Consider the following 27,336-nt stretch of genomic DNA (forward strand, 5'->3'; position numbering starts at 1 on the left):
TTTCTTCTTCGGAACCTTTTTCAAATCCTCCTTGTACATTTTAATGGCACTGCAACCAAAACGATATATATCAAAACATAAAATAACCACTACAAAATATGGTCGGACAAGATTTACAAGTCAAGACTTAATAATCAAATTTTACAACTTGAACTCTTACTTATCTACAACATCCCCCCATTATCCATTTGCAATTCGGCATTTAAGAGGGTCCATATAGTAGACTACCAATGCAATAATATAAATTTCAACAACAAATATTATCAAGTTTAACTATACAATTGAACCCATTCCTTAAAAATAAAAGCTAAATTCTTGAAAAAAATTAATAAAGAACTTGCAAGGCTTAACAGCTTAATAGCTTGGGATAGTATAAATACTTACACATCATTGTATGGCAGGAGAAAATGTTTCCCTTTCCTAGAATCTTTAAATCTTGTATACAATTCATGCGACCTCTGTACTGCACTGCCACATCCAATGACATCGATTATGCCCGGATCTACAAATCTAATCATGTTGACCATCTTATGCTTCTTCACATATTCATTTAAGAAGCTACAAATTAAATTACGCAGTCCTTAGTAAAGATTGTCATATTTATTCCAAGGCTATATACTCCGAAAAAAACTTTGAATAAAGAGGTTACTGAATAAAAAGGCAAATGACAGAGCCGACCATTTCACCTCCAGAGCACACTGCATGTATATCAGATAAGAACATGATTTGCTTCTTTGCAAAGCCAAAAGCTTCTTTGCTTAGCTCAAAAGAAATTCATCGGCCACAACTCAAGGCTTCCTTTGCCCATGTCCACAAACATTTCATTACTGAAGAATAATTCAGACCAATCTGAACAACAAGCTCTGGTTCAACATCTTCAATTACTTTATACATCTTCTTCATTTTCCTAGCATGGGCTTTCTTGGTTTTCTAAAACAATTGCAAATAAAAATAATTAAAAAAAGACTAAACAAACACATAGTACATATATTAACCATACTAAAAAAACATTCTGACCTTGGCGGCCAAACCATGAGAAGTACTGCTATTGTTTCCTGCAATTATCATGTTTCTCGACCATGCAATAAAAGTTCCCATGACTTCTTGAACAGTCAAAATTTCATCCCCGATAGGGAAGGGAATCTTAGCATCTCCTTGAATAAGTTTAGTGATAGACACCCTTGCGTTCTTTTCTCCAAGACTTACTCCATGGATAGTCTTCTCATGTCCTTCGGGAACGTGTACTTTATCAATTATTGCACAAGCAACAATGTTGCTCAACGATCCAACAACCAATCGGTATACAGAACTACCCGAAGAATCCACTTTCATTTCCTCAACAGCCCTTCCATTATCATCCTCACCCGCCACCTTTTTATTATCCCCAAGCTCCACCGCTAAACCACAAACAAATTATCTATCAATGTCATATTTTTATGAACACCTACATCCACATCCACATCCACATCAACCCCACCCTTAGAGTGACAACTTGCCTGCTGGGAATTTGGTTTCGGACTACCATCAAGTTGTACACCATTTTTCAATGAATGTTCATTGTATTTTTCAAATTCAGCAGCCCAAAATGTATCTCTCTCTTTAATAATTTTTGGAGTCTCCTCTGCCATGTACTTTTGAATTGCCTCACGTACCCTTTCTTCCACTGTCCTCGCTTTCTCTACCCTTGGAAGATCAAAATAAACCGACTGCTTCACATGAATTCCCTGACCACGTACTCTTCCTCCGTGCTCAGGTTTACCGAGCGCCATTGTTAACACATCATTAGTACCTTCAACTTTAAGTTTTCCTTCCTTAACCTCCTCCTTCATCTTTTTCTACAAAAAATTCAGTAACATTTTTTACCATAAGCACATACATCCTCTAAGCACATTCATCCTTTAATTAAAATATTACACAACTAACACCAATTTGTTTTTACTAGTTATAAGCACATTCATCCTTTAATATATTTAATTTAATAGATTCAATTGTAAGCACAAGAGACAACTTAGTTTACTTGGTGGTACAGGGGACCTAGTAAGTACATTCATTAATAAACTAATCCAGGGATAAAAAATATTAAAATAAAATATTAACCAACACAGAATACAAAATCTAGATATTTAATATTATGAACCAATTTTCAATGTAAACATGTGTATTTGACTCTCTTAGTGAACAGGGGATTATTGAATTTGAAAATGATAATAAAGATATTCTAAACGATTCAAACTACACCAATATATATAAAAGAACAACTTCACAATTTTTCTTGTAATATAAATTCGATATTCTTATTACCGACATACTATTTCGTTAAAATAATTTTTGACTATTTATTTTTTTAATAAATAATATAATTTATTCCTATATATTAATTTACTCAAATACATAAAATCCAAATTATTGTGGTCCTAGAAAATAAATGAATTAATATTATTCACAATAATTTAATTTATGAGCCATGTAATTCTTATATAACAATTTAGTTGAGACTTAAACATATTATTAATTACTCTTTATTTCAGACATATATTTGTCAAGACATGGATCTGTCGGAACAAGAACACATTTATTTACTTGGTAGTTAGGCCGTTCATCCATGTCCCTGTGCTCTCAAATCCATAATACTCTCAAATCTATGCTCAAATTCATGCTAATACTCTCAAATCTATGCTCAAATTTATGCTCATACCCTCAAGTCCTCAAATCTAGATATCAAATCCATGTCACATCAAGAATCCAAGACATCAAGAACTCGGGTTTTAAATTTCTTTTCACACTTGAACAGGTAGGTACAGTCTTTTATGAAGTCGGGTTATATATGTACTGTCTTTTAAATTCATTTTGATGAATTCATTTTTTTGTGATTCTGAACTAGGGTTCATATTGATTTGGGGGAAATATAAAGACTTCACAATTCATTTTTAAGAAGCTATAAGGACAGGTAAGTACTTTAATTTATGAATTTGGGTTATATAAGTCCTCTGTTTTGAATTCATTTTGATGTTTTTTACCTCAATTAGGGTTCAGTTATAAAGATTTTGGGGAAATATAAAGATTTCATAATTTAGTCTCAATTTGAGGTTATATTCAGACTTTTAAAAGATGGATAGGTCATGTTTAAAAGTGGGTAGAAGAACAAAAGAGTTCAAAAAAGGAGTGGAAGATTTGTTAATATTTGCATTTGAGAATGGTTATAATGTAGAAAAAATCAGTTGACCATATGTAAATTACGCACACAGTAAATTATGGAGAGCGCGGATAGTTAAAAACCATCTTTTTCAAAATGGTAATGATCAAACTTATACACGTTGGATATGGCACGGGGAGAATAATTCTGTAGAAAGTTCTGATGAAACCGACACTTCGGAATCTATCAATCAAGGCACCTCAAGAATGGGTGAACGTGACGAGGACGATGACGATGATATGTCTTCTGATGAAAGTTCTGATGAAACCAACACTTCTTATTTCATCAACCATGTTAAAGGTGAACATCAACCTCTTTATCCTGGATGTGAGAGGTACACTAAGATGAAAGCTCTGGTCCAGTTATACAACTTGAAAGTGAAGCATGGTATGTCTGATTCATGTTTCAGTGATATTCTGTTATTACTTGGCTCTTTACTTCCGGAAGGCAACAACATCCCTTCTTCTTTCAATAAAGCAAAGAAAACCTTATATGCATTAGGAATGGGGTACGAAAAGATACACGAATGTCTGAATAATTGTCTCTTATACCGTGGTGATTTAGTTGAAGAACAGACTACTTGTCGCGTATGTAAGGACTCTAGATGGAAATTGAACAAAAAAGGAGATGAACTTGAAGGGGTCCCTGCTAAAGTTCTATCGTATTTCCCGTTGATACCAAGATTACGAAATTTATTCAATATACCTCATATTGCAAAGGACATGACGTGGCATGACACCGAGCGACAAAAGGATGGTAAAATGAGGCATCCAGCTGATTCAAAAACATGGAAGGATGTCGACCAAAAATGGCCTGATATTGTATCAGAGACTAGGAACCTTCGATTAGCTTTATCTTCCGAAGGTTTTAATCCGTTTCATGGAAACCGTACTGATTACTCAAGATGGTTTGTTTTACTATCAATTTATAACCATCCTCCATGGCTTTGTATGAAGAGAAGGTATATTATGCTCTGCTTGTTAATATCTGGATCGACTGAGCCTGGAAATGATAACGACGTGTTCCTTCAACCACTAATAGAAGATCTGCAAGAGTTGTGGCGTGGGAAACAAATGTACGACGCTAATAAGAAAGAGTCTTTCATGCTTAGGGGCATTTTATTATGGACAATAAGTGATTATCCTGCCTTAGGGAACTTGTCAGGAAATTTTATTAAAGGGTATAATGCGTGTACTATTTGTATTGATGAAACAAAAGCTACTAGGTTGGTTAATTACCGTAAGATGGTGATTATGAGGTATCGAAAATGGTTGCCCCGTAATCATCCTTATAGAAGGCAGAAATTAGCTTTTGATAACACTGTGGAGAAGGAGGTCACCTCTGTTCTATTAACTGGAGAAAAGGTTTTTCAAAGAGTACAACATTTAAGGGCCCATGTATTTGGAAAGAAACAACGGCAACCACGATGTAAGAAAGGTGAACCTCGACCTGTTTGGAAAAAGGTTTCAATATTCTTACAACTTGAGTGTTGGGAATTTTTGCCAGTTAGCACTACAAGAAAAAAGACCATAGACATCGCTTTTTGGCCGATGTCTATGTTGTTTCCCAACCTATGTTAATGTCGGTGATGTCTATTCTAGACATCGGTGAATACCCGATGTCTATACTCGATTAGACATCGATTTTAGTTAAAAAACAGATGGCTATGTGTTGATTATTTACATAAAATGCTATAAGTAAATTATTTAATAACTAAATTACACCTAATTAAACATGTTAAACATATCATGAGCTATGTTTTTTGTCACAAAAATATCAATTTTAGTGAAAAATACTGATGTCTATGTGATGATTTTTTAAAAAAATGCTATAACAAAATTATTTAATAACTAAATTACACCTATTAAAACATATTAAACATATATTGAGCTATGTTTTTTGTCACAAAAATATCGATAATTTTGACAGAGGTGATGTAAAATGACATATTAAACATCTCTTTCTTTAAAGAAAGGTGATGTCTAATTTAGCATATAGACATCAGTGTTTTCTAGAATGAAGTAATGTCTATGTATCCTTTAGACTTGAACATGTTAGTCTTTAACATCAGTTGTTTGTCTGAAACTGATGTACATTGTATTTTTTTGACATCAGTTTTGTTTGGTTAGAAGTGATGTTTATAATGTTACTTGACATCAGTTTAATCTTAAACAAAGTGATTTCTATATTTCATTTAAACTTGAACTTGGATTTCTTTGACATCGGTTTTTTACCTTAAAGTGATGTACATTATTTTTTTTGACATCAGCTTTTCTTAATTGAAAGTGATGTGTAAGAAATTTATAGACCAATTTGTGTAAAGTTTTACATCACTAATTGTGTAATTGTTGTCTGAGAACGTCAACCAAAATAGTAAAACATATGATCTGAAATCTAAACTATTACATTCTCCAGAAACCAACTAAAGACATTCAGTCTAATGAAAATTGTTGAGTATGACAACACAACTGATACAAGCAACTATGTACAGCCAATTCCTTTTAGCAATAATAACTACTATAAGCAGTTTAGAATAAGGAAACTTTGAATTACCCCTATGGAATCACTCATTGATTTCATTGAACATGTAGAAGCAGAACATGCAGAAGCAGAACAGGGTCGCACTGCAACTTTTTCAAGGAGCAGAGGACCTAGGAGGTGGTTGTGGGCTTTTGGATGACGAACGACATACATTGAGCTTGCCTAATGTTATCAAAAGCCAGGCACCGGATGTAAGCACTAGGATATGCCTTCTTGCATTCCGCGATTTCATTGAGGACTTGAGATGCGTCCGTGCAACCAAACATGGGAAGCTTCCACATTGTCCAGTACCTCCCATCGTAGTAGTTAGGAATTCTGTTATTCTCGCGATAAACATACCCCAGCTGTAGAAAAAAATGTTCGAAACAAGAGATCAGTATTTCAACCCCTGCTTAACAAAAAACTTCAGACCACAGAGTATTGCTTCAAGCCATTGATTTATATAATGATTTTGTGCATGCAAGAGAGAAAAGAAACAGAAAGTTCATCTCCAGAGATGGAAATTTCAAGATTAAACAAAATTATTCATCAGTGCCACAATTTGGAATGCATTTATAGAAAATTTGATAATATCGGACATACATTGAATATTTTCTATATAAAAAATATGCAGTTTCTAACATTGGAGTCCAATTTCTATCACTATCAACCATCAAGAAACAATACACCTGCTAAACTGAAAGTTTACAACATAATTTAAATTATGATAAATAGTGGATGCAAATAGAATTTTTTTTTAAAAATTAATGGTTGTATTCCAGATGTTACCTTTGCCAAACAAAGGGAGCTCACAATATAATTCAATTTCCAGAAGTCACACTTTCTGCAACAACTAATTGTCATATCTCTTTAACACTTAAAATTGATGCAATTGTAGATAAAAGCATTTAAGAACTATCTAGCTGAACAAAAACTATAGAACATTTCCAGTAGGATATGTATTAATCATACTAATAAAGAAATTATGAAGTATCTATCTTACTGCATCAAATTCAAGGCATGGAATCCATCCTTTTTTCATCATGTAATCAATTTCTCTAGCGATTGAATCATCAGTGAGAGGTGGAAGGTAGGAGAGAGTCTCAAACTTCTTGTTATCAATCGGATTCCAAGTCTGTTTACACACAAACGAGAGCCAACTATAAGTATTACAAAAGGTGGTAATATAAGCAGCTTAAAAAAAATTAAAAACAAAAATACAAGTTCCGATCAAAGTACCTTCATATAGTGAGTTTTAGATCCATTCGAATCAGCTTTGGCGGGCTAGGTTTTAAGCCAACATAGGTGGATCCAGCCACCGGAACCGAAAAGCTTGCAGCGGACATAATTGATTTATTACCAAACTGATCTAGAGCACAACTGGAAATACAAAACTAGAGACTAGCACAAGATAAATAGATTAATAGATTTTTCAGATTATGTAGAGTGTGAAGATGCGACTGAATAATCGTTTTTGGGTTTCGATATCATCAATCCATAATTTTCTCAGATTGGAAGGGCTGGGCTCATCAAATGGATTTTGTGTTCCATGCTCAAAGTAGCTAAGATAAATTCACGTAACTTCCGGTAAGTAGCAAGTGCTACGTTACGCTAGTGAGCAGAAATCAAGAGCACCAGGAAACTATTAGGAAAAAAAGAAAAAAAATATTGTTCTAAGGAAAAGTAAGAAAAATTCCAATGCTAACTAAAAATATTACTGCAAAACATAGACAAGATTATACACACCTGGACAAAGCTATACAGGCCCTGGATGGACATAGCATCTGCTCCGAGCAACTTTAGTCCAAAGTCAATATGAGGCTGCAGGATTGGAAATTCAAGACAGTGCGAGAGAGATACGATAAGAAGCTTGTTTAAACATTTATGAGGTCATTTACAATGACAAAGAAGAAGTGCCATTAATATGTAGCATCTTTTCACTACATTCTTGTTTGATAAATTATATATTTGAGAAAGTACATCGTCAGATTCCTTCTAGAATGAGAGGATAACAAACACTAGTTCAAGAACTTGCTATGAAGAAAAAGTTAAATACTAGTAGAAAGATTCTAGAAAGGATTATACCCGTAGATAGCGTAAAAAGACTTTTTCATGTTGACATATAATTAAGCATAATGGTAAAATAAATATATTGTACAATACACCTCACCTTCTCCATAAGAGACACTAATATTTTTGCAAAACAAGGGAATGATGGAACCAGTGGCTTCAGGGTGATACGTGGAGAAGCAAATACCTGCAAGTCAACCACCTAAAACACTCTCAGGAATTATAATTCTCAATAATGTGGGGAAGAAATGTGTGTGTGTGTGTATGAGAGAGAGAGAGAGATCATGTAAGTCAAAGCAATACCATTTAATATGTGTGTGTGGGTGTACTCTTGTGCTCTTACCAGCTGGTAGTGGGATCTAAAAGAAATGAATTAAGACTACCTGGACAGTGGCTTTCAATCCAAATGCCTTGGCTGCTACAAGAATGTTAGGGTTCCCTGCCCACTTCAGTGTTGGTTCCATAATCAATTCCTTCTCCTCAGTGCTATAAACTTTCATCCCAGGCATGGAATGGTTTTAATTAAAGTGCATGATAGAAACTTAAATATATTATGTATCAAGGAGTTAAAGGGTGGAAAAGATGAAAGTCATTATGTATGCAGTACTGGGTGAACTGCTCATAGACAGACAGGAAGCAGTAACTAGGCCGCTCTTACAGGAGTTTTTAGAACCGTAAAAAGTTATTTCAATGAATGCATGAGTATTTGGTAGATCGTAATTAGTAATTAGCACATAAAACTCACATAATTAGTATTTTTCAAGAAACTCATGAAAATGATATTCTGAGTTTCTTTTTTATCATCTTCAAACTGCTGTGCTACTGAAGCATTTCTCTTGAGACATTTAGTGGTAAGGTATCAGAATCAACAAGTCCCTAACTAGTAAGAATCATATCAGCAAATCAATCAGTGGTCACATATTTCATATTGTGACTCGAACAGGTTACACAATTTCATGTACTCGGTCTTTCTTTAACAAAAGAAAACATACCTAAAGAGAACCCGTTCTTCGATGATTCTGTGAGTGCAGCATCAACAATATGTTTGAGACGTATCAGCTTAGACCCTCGCATGACAGCATTGCAAGTTATCAGTACCTTTGGTTTACAATCACTTATTCTTTGGGCAACAGATTCAGCAGAGAATCCAGCAAAAACAACCTGGAAAAAATCAAACTTGCAGTACTTCGATAAATGCTTGTTCAAAGACATCACAGATTGTAAGCACCAGAAGTCTAGTAACAAAGGACAGGGGTCTTTTTATCATACCGAGTGGATTGCACCGATTCGAGATACTAAAATAGTTAAGATACTAAAATGCCAGAACTAAAAGCATAACATAAAGATAAAAAGCTAAATTTTCATGAAAATAGAATCTTAGCTTACACAGGCAAAGAACATGCAAAGAGAAGACAAATGAAACAATCAGGAACTTACCAAATGCCTTCTATAACTTTACCCAAAAAAGTCATTGACAACTGCCTTGCCATTCCTTGACTCAAGTCATAGACGTTCAAGCATACCTTGTGACCTTCCTGAAACCAATAAGCAACTATAATTAAATGCTGAACATGTACAAATTAGTGACAACAATTTTTTACAAAAATATACAGGGAAATTCATACAATTAGATATCCAACACAGTTCCTCTTGACATAATTAGCTATATACCACTGATATAAAAAATACTAGTAAACTATTAGTTATTTTTTAAAAAAAACATATATACTGGAATTAGCTACCAACATGCTCATTATCACAAGAAAGAATTCAATACCATGTAATCAGTAGACATAAAAGGATCGTTAACTTTACACAATTTACAAAAATTAAAAAAAACAAATAAAAATACAAATGAACAACCAAAAACACCCAAATTACCTAAAGTTTTAAATCTTTTTCTCAGATTAGGTCCTGTATACAACAAGAAGAAAAGTATAAGCAACAAGTTTAGACACTAAATTAATAAAAGAAATAAGGGTTTCGAATTAGAAAAAACCCCAATTTACAAAATTACGGTTTTGAATTCTAAAATCCTCAACTTTTAAAACTGGTGTTCGCAGAGAAGACCATTTCGATTCAAGTAGATACAACACTTACCAAAGTAGATAGGTAACTGAAAGAGGCTTAACGGAGAGATTGAGAGCGGAGAGAGGTTCAGAGAGAGAGAGAAAGGTTCCAGTTCGAGAGAGAGAGAGGTTCAGAGAGAGAGAGAAAGGTTCCAGTTCGAGAGAGAGAGAGAGAGAGAGAGATTGTGATGGTGAGATGATGGCCGGAGTTTAGAGAGATTGTGAGGGGAGAGAGGTTCGATCGAGAGAGAGAGAGAGTTTTAAGAGAGAGAGGTTTGATTTTATTGTGTCTGAAGATTGATTTGGGGGAACCAAAATTTGGTTAAGGGGGGAGAATTTTGGGATTGGGGGGAATGTAGAACTAAAAACTGAATGCAAATTTCACTAACAGGGGAAAGAAAAGGTGGGCGCAAATTTTTATTTTTTGGTGAATTTTAGACATCGGTTTAATTATAACCGATGTCTATAAAGAACAAAGACATCACAAAAACACGGGGTGATGTCAATACTTTTTTTTAACATCAGTGGGAAAGTTAACCGATGTCTAATGTGTGATGTCTATTAACATTATTTTTGTAGTGTAGGCATGTTCTTGATGTGATGCACATCGAGAAAAATATATGCGAAGCCCTGCTTGGAACTTTACTAAATTTTCCCGGGAAGACAAAAGATAGGGAATCTGTCCGTCTTGATATGGCTGAAATGGCAATAAGAACGGAGTTGAGACCAAAGACTTCTGGAAAGAAAGAAAAGGTACCGTTGGCATCATGGAACTCAACGCATGCAGAAATATTATGTCAGCTAGAAAAGCACTTTCCCCCTTCGTTCTTTGATGTGATGATCCATCTCTCAGTTCATCTCGTGAGAGAGGTTAAACTTTGTGGGTCAATATTCCTTCGTTGGATTATCCGTTTGAGAGATATCTAAAAGCGTTTAAAGGATATGTACGGAAACCGGCTCATTCCGAAGGGTGTACTGCTGAGGCATACGTTGCCGAAGAAGCGGTGGAGTGTTTGGTGAATTTTGAAAAATCTATCGTAGGAATTTTACAAAATGCAAAGCATGAGCATAATGCAAGACCTCTATCTGGTGCGACATTGATAAAGCCGAGCGATGAGGACTTACATCTAGCACATTTGTGTTTTCTCCAAAATACAACTGACATTAGACCATTTTTTGAGTAAGTTAGTGATATTTAATTGTGTGTTATTTCATTATTTTCTGCACTTTGATTAATATACTAAAGAAAGTGATTTTTCTCGCAGCGAGCATATGGTATCTTTGATGACAAGATACCAACAACAAGAAAATGATGAAGTTTCGCTTAAAAACAAGCAAAATGCAGAATTTCACAAATGGTTCAGTGAAAATGTATGATTGTTATTTGAATAAAAACATCATAAATAGGCCTAGTTTATATTTTTCTGGTAAATATTTGTTATTTGTTTATTCAAGCAAACATGATTTTTTATAGAAAATAGTATTTTTTTAAAATTTGATTATGATGGTTAAAAAATGAAATAGAGGAATTTAAAAATATCCAGGAATACATTTAGTCTCAGAATTAATTTTAATATGAAAATATAATTAATGTTTATCAATTTGTTTTAAATAGATTGAATCAGAATTATTGGATGACCATAACAACATACCTGAGGAGATAAGGTGGATTGCTGAAGGGCCCAACAAGAATGTCCCTACATTTAGCGGATATAAAATCAATGGTGTTACGTTTAGCACCAAGGAGCGTGATGACACTCGACAAGTTCAGTGTAGTGGTGTCTGTGTCGTTGCAGAAACAATGCTTGTACAGGGTAAGGAGAAGAATATTGAACATACTTCACAGACCTACTATGGAGTTATAACAAGTATATGGGAGTTGGACTATAACAAATTTAGAGTCCAAATATTTCGTTGTAATTGGGTAGATATGAACCAGGGGGTTAAGGTAGATGACTTGGGATATATAATTGTTAATTTGACCAAATTAGGTTTCGTAAAAGATCCGTTCGTGCTAGGAAAACATGTTAATCAGGTTTGTTACATTGATGACTCTCTTGAAAAACATTGGTATGTCGTGTTGAAATTACTCGAAAAGAACTGTTATGAACAATGTAACGATGAAAATGATGGGTCAGTAGAAATAGAAGTTGAGAATGAGCTGCATTTGCCAATGTTTCCCAATGTTGACGAACTTGATCAGGAAAAAGCTAGTTATATGCGGGATGAAGATGAATGGATTCAACTCCCATGATGGTAAAAATTACCTTCTTTTAAGTTAAATTGTCTAGACAATTACCCCAACATGAGTTACCTCTCTTCCTTTTATAATTTATTTATTCGTAAATATTTTTTTATTTCTCGAATTATTATTTTTCAAAATTTGATAATTTTAATTAATCAGTGTCAATTACGATTACTGTTTTAATATATATGAATTTAGCAGTTTGTTTTTAAATTTTTTAAATGATTTATCATACTGGAATTTGTCATTTTCTAATTTATCACTCCCTTTTTTCTTGATTGTTTGGACTGTCTGGCATTTATATGTTGGATTCAGTGTCATCTAATTATTGGACAGTAGTGTTGATAGGCCATAAACCCTGTTAATCTTAAATTTGTAACCATGATTAGTTTTTTTATTTTTCTTTCAGTGACCAATGTGATTATTGAGCCGGATTTCATTGTTGCCCATTTTTGCCCATTTCCGTTGGAAAAGCCTGTTTGATTGCATTATTGGTTTTATGGACATGCTTAATTAAAACAGTTGGTCGCTTGTCAAAGTTTTGGTTGAAATTCTGGATCGAATAGGGTGTTCAATATATGATACCCTGCTACTTCTCTGCCAACTTGTTACATTTGGTCGCTTACTTCTGGAAGCTTTATATGGCATCATGAGAGCTCAATTAGGTTTTATATTTTTCGATTAATTATCTTGTCAAATTGTAATAGAATTTGGTTTGTGAATTATCCAATTGAAATTAGTTGTTGACTTGAGGAAATATTCTGATTTGCCAACTTGATTCAGGGTTTCTTGCTAGATTATATTGGTTGGATAATATTTTGTTAGGTATTTATTGGTTGGCTGCTTTTGGATTAATTTTCTCGGGATTTAACATATATACAACTTATTTTTTTCATTTTAACATTACTCAGAGACAACAGTTTATAGATATCTATTAAACCATCTTCTACCTAAGGTTTAGACAACATGCCTGAAGAACCAAACCATTGTGTGTTTGAGTTTCTAACAAGTTTTTTACATCTCAAACCGTTGTCTATTAGTTGAGAGATGAAAAACGTAAACCGGTGAGTTGTTAAAATTTTGTGGGAGATTAAATTAAAATAGGAGGGAGAATGAAAAAAAATTCAAAACAACCTCTAAAAGTATCTTTTAAAGTGTGGTGTTTAGACAACGCGTTATAAATCCGTTGTGTAAATCTTATAAATATAGTGCTTTAAAATACCATTATGTGTGGCCTTTCCTTTTAACAATGGTATAAACGCACAATTGTTTGATATTTAATGAGACAAGGGTAAGAATAAGCACTTGTCCAAATTACACAACATAAGCAGCAAAACCACTGTCTTAATCTGATAAATGGTTGTTATTTAACAACAGTTCTAGCGTGTTGTCTTAGTACTAAGACAACAGTTTAGTTTGCACACTGTTGTCTGTTTCCATGGGAGGGCATAACAAAGACAACAGTTTTTGAACTGATAGATAACTATTGTCTGTCCTTAAGCTCACACACCTGTTTTTTTTGCAAAATCATTTCATCGTTGTTGTATTTTTTAGTACAAAGGTATTTTTTTTAACCGTTGTCTTTCAACCGTTGTCTGATTGCATCTCTCTTGTAGTGTCAGCAACTCTCCAAACGCAGAAGTAATTTCACCACCAAAAGTCCTAAAATAGTAAGCAATTCGATCTAATATAATTACAACATTAAAATGTAAGAAATTACTTAAAACAGACGGATAGAAGAAAAGATAGTAGAACAAGCATAAATATTAATTTGTATAGAAATATCTAAAGAAAAAACATACGTTCATTCCCAATGGTTCAACTGTATCAGCAACCAATAGATTAGAAATAGTTTGGGGCGTAAGTGAACATTAAATTTAAAAGTTTAGAATCTAACCTGCATTGAGAAATTAAATGTTATAAATTTTACTACGGGCTTCAGACTGTGGTAAGCAGCACCAACTGCAATTCTATTAAATCTAGCCAACAAATGTCATTTTAGATGGTCAAAAACATTATAAGAAGCGATTAGAGAAGGAGGAATAACGGTTGGAACTGGCTTGACTGCATATATATATATATATTTGAAATTCTTACATATACGAAACCTCAAATCCCATCCGTCCCCATCTTAACGTACAAGCGAATAATATTATATACAGAAGTTACAGATGACACGTACATAACTAAAGGTCAGAAACACAGAGCAGTAGAAAAATAATTTCCATGTATGTGTTATAAAACCAGATACCTGAAAAAGTAAAATAATGACAACAAGAAAAACCCCTATAGCCATTGATCTGCTATAGTAAAATGGAACCCAACTGCTGACGATAGGTGCAAACTGTTGCAATATAAACAATTTTATGAATGAAAACTAAGAGAAACAGAGATATGCTGGAACTCACTATTTTATTTCAAAGAGAACATAACATGTAAATAGAAAGAGCGTACAAAAGATAAGCTAGAAAATAGGAACTAATGCAACAGCTTTCCTAATAACAATATGCCACTACGGATTATTCCACTACTTCTCCTACAAACATGCTAATGCTGAATGACCAAGTCCCATGTATCAAATAGTGCTGCAAACCAGCAACACCAGCAACAAAATAAAACACCTTGGCAAATATAGTTTAGATTAATAATGCCAACAAACTCCCCCTTAATCTAAACTTGCACAGACAGATCCTTCAAGCCAAGTAAGTCTCGCATTTTCTCGAACTTGAATGCTGCAAGAGATTTCGTCAACACGTCTGCTCTTTGCTTCGCTGAGCTAATATGCTTCACCAGAATATCTCCCTTCTCGACACATTCTCGAATGAAATGATAGCGTATATCTATATGCTTGCTCCTTTCGTGAAATACCGGATTCTTAGCTAGATCAATAGCCGACTTATTGTCTATATACAACACCACAGGCCCAAGACTCTCACCTGTGATTTTGGACAGCAAATTCTTCAACCATATTGCCTGGCATGCTGCAGCTGTAGCAGCCATAAATTCAGCTTCACACGAACTAAGAGCAACACATTTATGTTTTTGTGAAACCCAAGTTATCAGACTCTCATTCAGGTAAAATACCATGCCTCCAGTGGTCTTACGATCTACCAATTTCCCATCCAAATCACTGTCTGTATATCCTGTCAGAATGTTGTTACCACTGTTCTTTGTATATACAAGACCGTAGTTCAAAGTTCCTTGCACATATCGAAGCACACGCTTTACAGCATTTAGATGCATTGTAGTAGGCTTCTCCATGAACCTACTAATTATTCCAACGGAATAAGCAATGTCTGTCCTGGTGTGAACCAGGTAACGCAGACCACCAATCAAGCTTTTATAAAAAGTCGCATCTACCTCCTTTCCCCCTTCATCCTTAGTGATAACTTCTTTGGGATCCATGGGGTACCTTCTTGGGTTACACTCTGCTAATCCCGCCTTCTCCAGAATTCTCTTGGCATATGCCGTCTGTCTTAACTCTATATGTCCCATGCTTTGCTTTACCTCAATACCTAAATAGTGAGACAATAAACCCAGGTTGCTCATGTCGAATTTTTGATTCATCTGCATTTTAAAATTTTCAATGACTGACTTGCTGGTTCCGGTTATCAAGAGATCGTCGACATACACAGCTACTATCAACGTCTCCTTCTCAATTCTTTTGGTATAAACGGTGTGCTCGTGTGGACATTTAGTGAAACCAAGCTCCTCTAGGCATTTATTTAATTTCGAGTACCAGGCCCTGGGCGCCTGTCGAAGCCCGTACAGAGCCTTATGAAGCTTATACACCAAATGTTCTTCCCCCATCTTAACGAACCCTTCTGGTTGAGACACGTACACCTCCTCTTCAATCTCACCATTTAAAAATGCCGTCTTTACGTCGAGGTGATGAACTTCCCAACTATGTTTAGCAGCAAGAGCGAGTAGTAGTCGCACTGTTTCCAATCGAGTCACTGGAGCAGAAATCTCTTCGAAATCAATTCCTTTCCTCTGTATATAACCTTTTGCAACAATTCGTGCCTTGTGTTTTACTATATTATCAGCTGTATCTTTCTTTAACTTGAACACCCACTTCAAATTTATTGCCTTTTGTCCAGGTGGCAACGCTGTCAAGCTCCAAGTTTTATTCTGTTCGACTGACTCCAGTTCATTCTTCATAGCTTGTTTCCACAGTCGATCCTTGGATGCCTGTGCATAATTTATTGGCTCATCTGCTGCTACGAAAAATAACTCATCATCCTCCAATTCTACGTGTTCAGCATCAACATATATATCTGAGAGAGACCTGTATTTATGGGGTGCACTACTCGAGTCCGTTTCTGTATTTCACACTTGAGAATTTGTTGAAGATAAGGATTATACTGATGCATCAGAACTCGAATCATACTCTGACTCTCTTGAGTTAGCCACTTCATCACTCAACGTGTTGTCTTCACCTCCTGTTTCATTATCTCGAGATTCACCAGACCCCAGCCCAAACACTACGAAATTTCCTTCATCAGATTTTTTACTCTCAGAGTCACATGCCCAAGCCCACGACCTTGTTTCCTCAAAAATCAAGTCCCTGCTTACGTGCACCCTTTTGTTAACTGGATCATAAACTCTATATGCCTTGGTTCCGGGTTATTTCCCTAAGTGTACTACCACCTTGCTTCTGTCATCCAACTTTTGCAAATTAACATTAGGAATACGCATATGAGCTATACATCCAAACACACGTACATGTCCTATATACGGTTTTTCACCAGACCACGCCTCAAATGGAGTAATTCCTGATACTGCTCTAGTAGGCAAACGATTTAACAAATAAATGGCATGTCGGATAGCCTCACCCTAAAAATAACTTGGCATCTTCATTCCCTTAAGCAAGCTTCTTGCCATCTCGATCAGAGTTCTGTTACGTCGCTCAACCACTCCATTTTGTTGGGGTGAATATGGTGCCGTGAAGTGCCTGTTTATTCCATTATCTTCACAATAATTCAAGAATTCCTTGGAGCAAAATTCACCTCCTCGGTCCGTTCTAAAAGTCTTGATTTTTCTCTCCTTACCATCTTCAATTAAGGCCTTAAAGCGTTTGAATGCTTCAAATGCCTCATTCTTTCCCTTTAACAAATAAGCCCACATCACACGACTATAATCATCAACCAATAAAAATACGTACCTATTTCCAGCTGTTGTTGAAGGCGTGATTGGCCCACACAAGTCACCATGCACCAATTCTAACTCCTTGCTTGCACTGTAATTGCTTTGTTGAGGAAATGATTTTCTGATTTGTTTCGACATTAAACACCCAGTACATACCCCCTTCAAATGTTGTAACTTTGGCAGCCCGTGCACCATCTGTCTCGTTCCCATCTCTTGCATTGCATTAGCATTTACATGACCGAGTCTTGAGTGCCATAGCCATTCTTGGCCTTGAATTCCTTCCGAGAGTAAACAACCTGCATCTCCAGTATTAATTATAATCTTATATAATCGATTCAAGGACCTTTTTACCTTCATGAACTGAATGTCTTGCATGTCTCTAACCCACAGAAAATCTCCATTCATTGATATCTTATATCCTTCCTCAGCCATTTGTCCTAAGCTGATGATGTTACTACAAAGTGCCGGTATGTAGTATACATCGTGAAGAATCCTCCCATCCCCAGTCTTGCACTGTATTGCTATCGATCCCTTTCCTTTTATCTGAACCAACGAGCCATCACCAAATTTCACCCGCCCTTTTATCTCTTCATTCAATTCCTTAAATTTTGATTTTTGTTCGGTCATGTGATTGCTAGCTCCGTTATCTAAATACCAAAGGTTTGACACTACCTCACCAGCTCCTTTGTTAATTTTCGGACTCACCTTCTCCTCATTTATCAACATCACATTCTTTTCTCCTTCGTCACATTCTGTCAGAAGAAGGGCTGGTTCATCGTCTGGCACTTCCACCATATTAGCTTCTTCTCTTTGCTCCTTGTCGCATTTTGGCTTTTTACAATCTGCAGCAAAATGGCCATACCCAAGGCAATTCCAACATCTAACCTTACTTTTATCACGATTTCCTCGGAATGTCTCCTTTCCCCTGAATCTCTGTGAGCTACCTTCACCTCTATTGGACCGTTTAATCCATTCCTCCCTTGTAAGCAGCAATTTACTCTCCTCCTTGTCCTTCTTCCTCCATTCTTCCTCCGTGAGTAGCAACTGATTAGTGCCCCCACTCGCATCAGGTTGTCCACGGAGCCTTTCCTCATGCGCCTTCAACGAACCTATTACTTCCTCAATGTTAATCTTCTCCAGATCGCCAAATTTCTTGATGGCGGAAGTAATTTGCAAGAATTTATGTGGCATTGCTCTCAATACCTTTTTAACAACATACGCCTCAACCATTTCATCACCCAAGGTTCGTATGTTTGTTACTAGTACATTTAATTTTAGGCAAAAATCGTCGAGAAATTCACCTTCCTTCATAATCATTGCTTCAAACTCTGATCTTAGAGTTTGAATTCTAGCCGTTTTCACCCGTTCTGCTCCCTGACAAAGCACCTTCACTGCTTCCCAGGCCTCCTTCGTGGTTTCTTTCTCCGCTATCGACAAAAGAATATCCTCAGGGATTCCCTGATAGATAACAGCCAACGCCATCTTGTCTTTCTTTTCTTCAACAACAGCTTTCGGGTCCTTGGGTGACACTGCCACCCATATTCCATGTGCATCCATACACGCCTTCATCTTCAAGGCCCACACCGTGTAGTTCCCCCTTGTCAACATGGGATAATTTAATCCCACCGTGCTCTCCTTATTTTTCTCGGTCTCCATTGTTCTTGGTCTGGGCATACACTTGGGCATCCACCAGATGTGTGTAGCTCTGATACCAAGATGTTGCAATATAAACAATTTTATGAATGAAAACTAAGAGAAACAGAGATATGCTGGAACTCACTATTTTATTTCAAAGAGAACATAACATGTAAATAGAAAGAGCGTACAAAAGATAAGCTAGAAAATAGGAACTAATGCAACAGCTTTCCTAATAATAATATGCCACTACGGATTATTCCATTACTTCTCCTACAAACATGCTAATGCTGAATGACGAAGTCCCATGTATCAAATAGTGTTGCAAACCAGCAACACCAGCAACAAAATAAAACACCTTAGAAAATATAGTTTAGATTAATAATGCCAACACAAACACCTGTAAAAGATCCCCAGTGCGAGACAAACAACGCGCCATTGCTGAAAATCTACAAAATAAGTGGTCTAGGTTGAAAGATGCGAACAGTTAAAGTTGACACTTAAACCAAATCAATTAGTTAAATGGAATCGATCATAAAAGGTGTCCAACCTTCTTCAAGGGTATGTGTCCTCATAAGGTTACATGACAGAGGTCCACAGCCCATTTTGGATACCTCTACAATTATAGTTTTCACATTGACATGACCCAAGCGAAACATTCCTGCACAAAAAGAACTATATGAGAACTTTCTCCTGAATACTGAAACATAAAACTTTCAACTAAAAAATATTGCAATTGATTAAAAATATTGTTTTTTTAGATTTTTTTTAATTTTCAAAATTTATAATTTTACAAAAAATAAAAATACGATTTAAACTTATAAAAAATATATGTCTAAATATGTTTAATTAAATAAAATACTATATTTTATATTTTAAATAAATGATTAAAATTTTAAAGTTATTGTATTTATTTTGATAATATATCTATTTTATAATCTCAAAAATAATTTAATATAATGAAACGTTAAACGAAAAACCTATATTTTGATTAAAAAATATATTTTTTAGATTTTTTTAATTTTCAAAATTTATAATTTTACAAAATTCAAAATATGATTTAAAGTTATATAAAATGTATGTCTAAATATGTTAAATTAAATAAAATATTACATTTTATATTTTAAGAAAATAAATGACTAAAATATTAAAGTTATTGTATTTGGTTTGATAATATATCTATTTTTATAATTTCAAAAATAATTTAATATAATGCAACGCTTATTGCACGTCACAACACTTACAATTTTACCAAAACAATATATTTGTGTTTAATGCAATTCTTTTTTATTGGAGAAGATTAAGCAAAATCATAACTAACAGAGCTTTTCTTGCAATACTAAAAAAAGCATAGCATTTAAGCACTTATGACCTAGAAAGTCCAATCTACCAATTGTGAAGATTTCAAAATAAATTCCATTTACAATATTTTTTCTTGTCCAAATTAGTATAATTTTGAAAATCATAATCAATTAAGTTGGTATCATGTCTAATCTTTTGATTTTTTCTTGCACTTGAGCGGGATTCCTCAATACGTTTGCAGTCATCTCCTCTGTCTTGGTAAACTACTCTTTCTGCTGGTCAATCACTGAGCACATTTGTGGTGGTCTCTCCCACGATGTCAAGAGCAGCTCTTATCCATTTTTAACTGGGTAACAAGGCTATTTAGATGATAATTTATCTGTGATAAACTACTAGGGGGTATGGAGGAGGGAATTAAAACTTTAAAATTATTTTGAAGCCCATTGGGGCACAAGAATACAATATTTGGCTTTATATTTAGGGTAATCAAAAAAATTCACAATACAAATTTAATAGTTCCATCTCCCCTATCTAATTTTAACAATACTAAGTTATTAATGTCAGCAGCCCGTGTAGTTTTACCAACTATAAAACAAAATGACCTTAGTGATATGGTATCTTTTTATCAATATAGTTAAACTAGTGTGAGAGGATTAATAATAAACCTTCAAGTATGTTCCACTTAGTCAATTCACCTTACCTTGAAAGTGTTATTATTTTTTATTTGCACTTACGATTTTCTTTATATTGTTTTCAAATGTAATGTGCTATTATTTTTTGTTGGCACTTACAAGTTTTTGATATTGTTTTCAAATGTTAAGGTATATGAATAAAAGGTAAAAGTAAAAACATACTGTGTACAAAATAATTCATAAATACAAGTAGTTAAAAAAATGGTTATTATCGGTAGTGTAGTTTCTCAAGTAAAACTATGTACATGAAGTCATAAGTTTTTTTTCAATTAATTACACAAATTTCATTTGTAGATAAAAAAATATATCTAAAAGTGTAATTGATATTTTACAAAAATTGGTAAAATAAATATCAACTTTATTAATTATGATTTTCAAAATTAACATCGATATTATAATAACTATTCAAGAAATATTTAGAAAACTATATGTTTAAAATTAATCAAGTGAATGAATTTTTTGAAAATACATATAATATGTTATGTTAGTGTATGTTTTACTATGGTAGTTTCTAATATATATATTTGGTCAATCCACCAATTCTTAAACATTTGATGTTCCTTGCTTAGTCAACACACTACAAATAAATATAATATTAATAATATTGAAATTGAAACATGAGTTTTCAACATTGTATGGCTTAGGTACCGATGGGATTAGATAAAAATTAAAATTAAATAGAGCATAAATCGCCTCGGCTCTCCCCGCCCAGGGATAGCCTCGATGTATCCCACACGTGCCTGCCTTTCAACAACAATTCTGCAAATCTTGTAACTTGTGTATCTCTTTAAACTCGTATGCCGTACACGAACTAACTTATCTTCATTCGGCCCGAACTCGGCATGGCTTGCCAAATTATACATGCCATTCACGAGTCTTGAGTTAGCTAAACCAGCCTGCTAGCAAACCGGCACGCCTCATCTGGCCCTCTTGTTTCGCCACATCTACTAGCCACCATGCCAACTACTTCTTAAAGAGATGTGAGAAATCATAGGCATGCACTTTTTATCATACAATTTTTTTTATGTTGATTTAAAGAACATATATTATTTACTATAAAGACACACATATATTATATTTGATATTTGAGTTATTTTTTGTTCTTAGTTATTCTTTTGATTAATCCTTTGTTCAGAAATGGTGATGTTCAAACCTAACAACAAATCCACAGTCACAAAACCTATTCGTGTAAGATTATGAAACTGGGAGAAAAACAGATTGCATTAATTAACTTGGTTACAAGAAAAAAACTTAAGTACTACATGCCAACAAAATGGAAACTACATATCACGTACTGGACTCGTCAATAAATGCCACTAACTAATGTAGTTGATACTAATCCTAAGGACTCTCCTCTGTATCTTGACTTAGTCAGCAAAACAAATACAGACACCAAATATTAATTCAAATAAACACCTAAATAAAACACTTATATTTAGATTATTCCAACATAACTCCTCCTTAATCTAAATCATTCTTTTAACTCCAAGCAGCTCCCGCTGTGGCCATTGCTTTCGTCATTATGTATGCGCGCCGCTCTTCTGAACTCATAAACTTAATCACAATGTCACCGCGCTCAATGCATTTTCGGATGAAATGGTAACGCACGTCTATGTGCTTACTTCTCCCATGAAATACTGGATTTTTGGTTAGATCTATGGCAGACCGGTTGTCAACATATAACACCACTGGACTTGTGTTCTCACCTGTTATATAACTCAATAAATTCTTCAGCCAAATGCCCTGACAAGCTACTGCATTTGTCGCCATAAATTCTGCTTCACAAGTAGACAACACAATATAACGTTGCTTTTGTGATACCCAGGTGATCACACTTTCACTCAAGTAGAAAACCAGCCCAACTGTACTATTCCTATGTTCGGAACATCCTGTAAAATTTTGGTCTTGTATGTACCTGATATCGCAAACCCCCAACAATGCTCTTAAATTCTGAAGCATCAACAGCTTTGCCCGTAGAATCCTTGTCTAGTTGTATTTTTTCCTCCATTGGGTATGGAGATGGGTTGCAATCTCATATACCAGCCTTCTCTAACAGTTCCTTGCATAAGCTGTCTGTTTCAGTTCAATGAAGTCCTTCTCTTGCTCCACCTCTATTCCGAGATAATATTATAGTTTCCCCATGTCACTCATGTCGAACTCTTTGCTATTTAATTTTTTGAATTCAAGTATGTTCTCAGCCTTCATGCCTGTCACAAGTAAGTCATCCACATAAACACCTACTATGATACATTCATTCCCTTCCTTCTTTGCATACACAGTGTATTCGTATGGACACTTTGTAAAACCCATCATTTCATGGACTTTTCTTAATCGTGCATACCAGGCCCGTGGAGCTTGATGAAGCCTATATAGAGCCTATATAAGTTTATACACCTTATGCCTCTGATTCTCATTTTCAAAACCTTTAGGCTGCATTACATATACTTCTGCATCGATTTTCCCATTCAAGAATGTAGATTTAACATCGAGATGGTGGACTTCCCATCCGTTCTTGGTTGATAATGCAAGTACTAAGCTGAATGTCTCCATGCGAGTGACCAGAGAAAATAACTCCTCAAAATTAATCCCCTGTCTTTGAATGTAGCCTTTCGCTACCATATTTCACCACTTCACCATTTGCGTTATTCTTAACTTTGTACACCCATCTTAAACCAATAGCTTTGTGCCCTTTAAGTAGCTTTTTCGGGCACAAAGCATGCGCTAAAATACAGGCAACTATACGCGATCGCAAGTAATATAGAATGATTTCTAGTTCGTTCCCACAGAGACTGAGACTAATTATATTTAATTAACACTTACTCACCAATGTATGATTACTCTTCAATATCAAGACAATAACAATTAAGGTTAATTAACTAATATTAACTACGAGAATTTAACACTTAAATTATCAATATTAAACACACATGAGATCATAACTTCATTAATACTTCATTCAATAGTTATTGTTATTACCCTTAGCATGTAATGGTGATGATACTAATCGAACAACACGAAACTGATAAACGCCAACTTTCATTGCACAAAGACCATTCTACCAGGTATCCACAATTAAGATAGAAGTTGAAGAGGCATCAATTATGTTGAGACCCTATATGTCTACAGAATTTGACAACATAATGATTTAAGTACAAGTTATTCATTATGATTACACAGGGAAAGTAAAACGGTTACAGTTACCCACTAATCATGCATACAATACATGAACATATGCTAGCATGGCAAGTTCTAAATCTCAAGATTCATTGTCGCTTCACAAGAGATTAACACGCTATCTCATTTGTTCGTAATACACATAAGATTAATAAGCACAACCTATGCTAGATATCATACAATCACAACATACCAAGGTATTAAACAATTAACTAAAGAAATCTTGAGTAAATCCGTTATGACTCCATGATCACGATTAGCCCATGATAGAACTCATCGTCACTATGGGTTCATATGAAAATATGGTATAAACAAGATGATATAAACTAATAAAAATACTTAATAAAAACAGAGTACGTCACAAGAGTATTAAGGTTCAAAGAGTAAAGAAAACTAGCATCCACTGTTACAGCGAATTAAAAGAATCACAAGATAAACGTATGCTTCCTCTTTTTCATTGTTGCGTGCTAATACGGTCTTCTTGATCTTCTCTCCTTGTTACATGTTCCTTGCTTGTTGTGAAAACGTCTCCCAAATAGGTTTGTATAAAAGTCCACAAGAAACAGCGCTGTTAGAAGCCCGATAGAACTCGAATTAGAAAATCCAAAATTTAAATTCCCGCACCCAGGAGGTCGCCTCCAATCTCCACATGGGCGCCTCTTGGCAGGCGGTCGCCTGCTCCTTCCAGGCGGGCTCCTGGTACCTTTTTGAAAAAATTAATGTTTTTCTTCTGATTTTGCTGATTTCTTCGCACAACTCCCCGCAACTGATCCCAAACACTACCCTAGGCTTATTTTGATGAATTCTCCCTATATAAGCAAATTATACCCTAAAATGCAAAAACACTAGAAAAACGAATCAAATACACAAAATACTCAATTTCAAGACATCAATTCAAGCCATTATAAGATGCTCTAAGTGGTATAAAATATCACTTATCACACCCCCAAACTTAAATCGATGCTTGTTCTCAAGCAGCACAGACTCAAAAATAGAATAAAAACATTCATGAATGCAAACTACGTGAAATGCAGCGATCCCCATCGAGATGACTAAACCAACCAACACATGACATATCCACAATGCAATTAGGCGACTAAAGATCAATCAAATCACGCAAGCTAACATACAACTAGAAACGTGGTTTATGCGAATGCTTAACATATATGCTTCGAAACTAGATCAATCACCATACCTTAATTATCCTGAAGGCAATCACAAGATTATACGAAGAATACATTCTAGACACAAAATGACCTATAACACTTCAAGATCATTGGAGTTTATTACGGAATCATGCTTTTATTCAACACATAACAAATGCTTATTTGATCATGCAATGAGTGAGGTCCTCAAAAGACTTATGCAATGGCATCCATTTAACGAGCGTTAGGTTAGCGAATCCCATACTATAAAAGCCTTAGGTCACTAGGCACAAAGTCCCCTAAGAACTTAATAACTCGAATACGAAAGATCTCACTCGTGATCAATTATGCATTAAACCATATTTTTTTCTCTTTTTTTTTCTTTTTTTTCTATTTTTTTCATTTTTTTTAAAATTTTGGAGCAAGTGCGTTTCACTCCATCTTGCTCAACCCTAGACTACTCGCATACAATACGAGCCGGCTACTAGTAATCTGACGCCTAGCCACAACTAGCAATGAATTCCAATTTTTATTCCAATTTTATCTCTTCAGGACTTTTATCATTAAGAGCCTATCATACATTCTAAGCATAAGTAATAGATTAACCTCAAAAACCATCTAATCATGACAACAATCTATTTCTTAAGCATGCTCTAAGACTTTGTCAAATTACAAGTGTTTCTAGCATGCATGCCAACCTAACAAGATTCAATATTACTCTAACGCTATCAATATACTTGCATAAATATCACATATCAATCAATTAAGCAACACAAAGGGGATCATGGTATATGCATGAGCTAAATGACATGATAAATAAAGCTAAAAAACTATATAAAAAAACTATTTGGAAAAATATGCAACTATATGAACTAAACTATCATAAAAATGTTACATGACACACACACAAGTATGTTCCTTAACTACCACCCCCAAACTTAAAATCTTCACTATCCTCAGTGAAGGCAATAGAATGGAACACAGGGAATACCTACTCACAAGAATCATAATCATCATCACCCTCAGAGGGTGGAGTGTCAGGAGGTGGATAAACAGAATCCTCACCAAAAACGGGCCATTGGATGTCAGCTCCAAGGCCTCTAAAAGCAGTCTCAAGCACTAAGGTGAGCTCCTGCGTAAACCTACTCTGTGACTCATATATCGAATCCATCCTCCTCGAAAGCCTCGTGTACTGGGCATCAGCCAATCCCAAACCATCTCCTCCCTGGCCTCTGGAAGAACCTGTCTCCCCTGTGCCTGACTAGGCCGAGCCATGGTAGCACCAGCTGGTGGACGTCCTCCTGGGAGGTGATATCCCAACCCATGTAAGTTGGGCTCTCCACACGTCCACTCCTACATCGCATTCAGCGTTGATGAATCAATAGGAGCTGTCGGCATCTATAACTACTCATAAGAAGGCCAGTGGACGCCAACATCCTTGCACAACTTTGTGACAATAGAGGCATATAGGATATTGTACTGCGGCTTCCCCCTCAAAAACTTCAAAATATCTTGGTAGATAAACTCACCAAGATCCACATAATACTCTTCTTTCAAAATCCCCCACAACAACCAGGCTCTCTCAATTGTAACCTCATATGCATGCGAAGAAGGCTAAATATTTGCACAAATAAAGGCATTCCATGCATGATCATACCTGTTCATCGCGATAGCATGGAAAAAACGATAATCGTTGGATCCTCTCTTAAATTTCCATACCATGCTCGGCTGACAAAGAGTAGCAATAATCAAGTCTGAGTTAAAGTCCTCAGGGGCCTTTTCATTCCAATTCTCCTCCCGGGGTTTCCGTTGTCGCTGCCCAATAACCCGGCGAATCGCCTCGGGCTGATAATCAACAGTAAGTCCACGAACAACAGAATACCCATTCTTGTCGGCCTTGGCGTTTACATAGAATTCGTGAACAACACTCATCAGCCTCAGGTGACTCGCAGAAAGTAATCCAACCCTTATCTGCAATCATCAATAACAACTCACCATCTCTCTCCGATGGCAAGAACCCCCACTCCTTCAGAATCAGCTTAGTCAAAAGCTTAGCATACTCCTCCTCAGCTGCCCTATCCACAAATCGGGGCCTCGCAGCAATACTCCTTGAAGAATTAACAGTCAGAATGGTGCTATTGCT

The 27,336-nt window shown here is 35.3% G+C and overlaps 1 protein-coding gene and 1 pseudogene across 1 annotated transcript; one reads left to right on the forward strand and one right to left on the reverse strand.

Moving 5' to 3' along the window:
• Window positions 1-3,399: 3,399 nt before the first annotated feature.
• On the forward strand, window positions 3,400-4,726 carry LOC141665340 (uncharacterized). The gene is made up of 2 exons (XM_074471318.1): window positions 3,400-4,656; window positions 4,700-4,726. The coding sequence occupies exons 1-2, from the start codon at window positions 3,400-3,402 to the stop codon at window positions 4,724-4,726; spliced, it is 1,284 nt and encodes a 427-aa protein (XP_074327419.1).
• A 1,118-nt stretch (window positions 4,727-5,844) lies between these two features.
• LOC141665341 (ribulose bisphosphate carboxylase small subunit, chloroplastic-like) lies at window positions 5,845-7,059 on the reverse strand (annotated as a pseudogene).
• Window positions 7,060-27,336: the final 20,277 nt, after the last annotated feature.

Source organism: Apium graveolens, chromosome 6 (genome assembly GCF_009905375.1).
Source record: "Apium graveolens cultivar Ventura chromosome 6, ASM990537v1, whole genome shotgun sequence".
NCBI classification, from domain to species: domain Eukaryota; kingdom Viridiplantae; phylum Streptophyta; class Magnoliopsida; order Apiales; family Apiaceae; genus Apium; species Apium graveolens.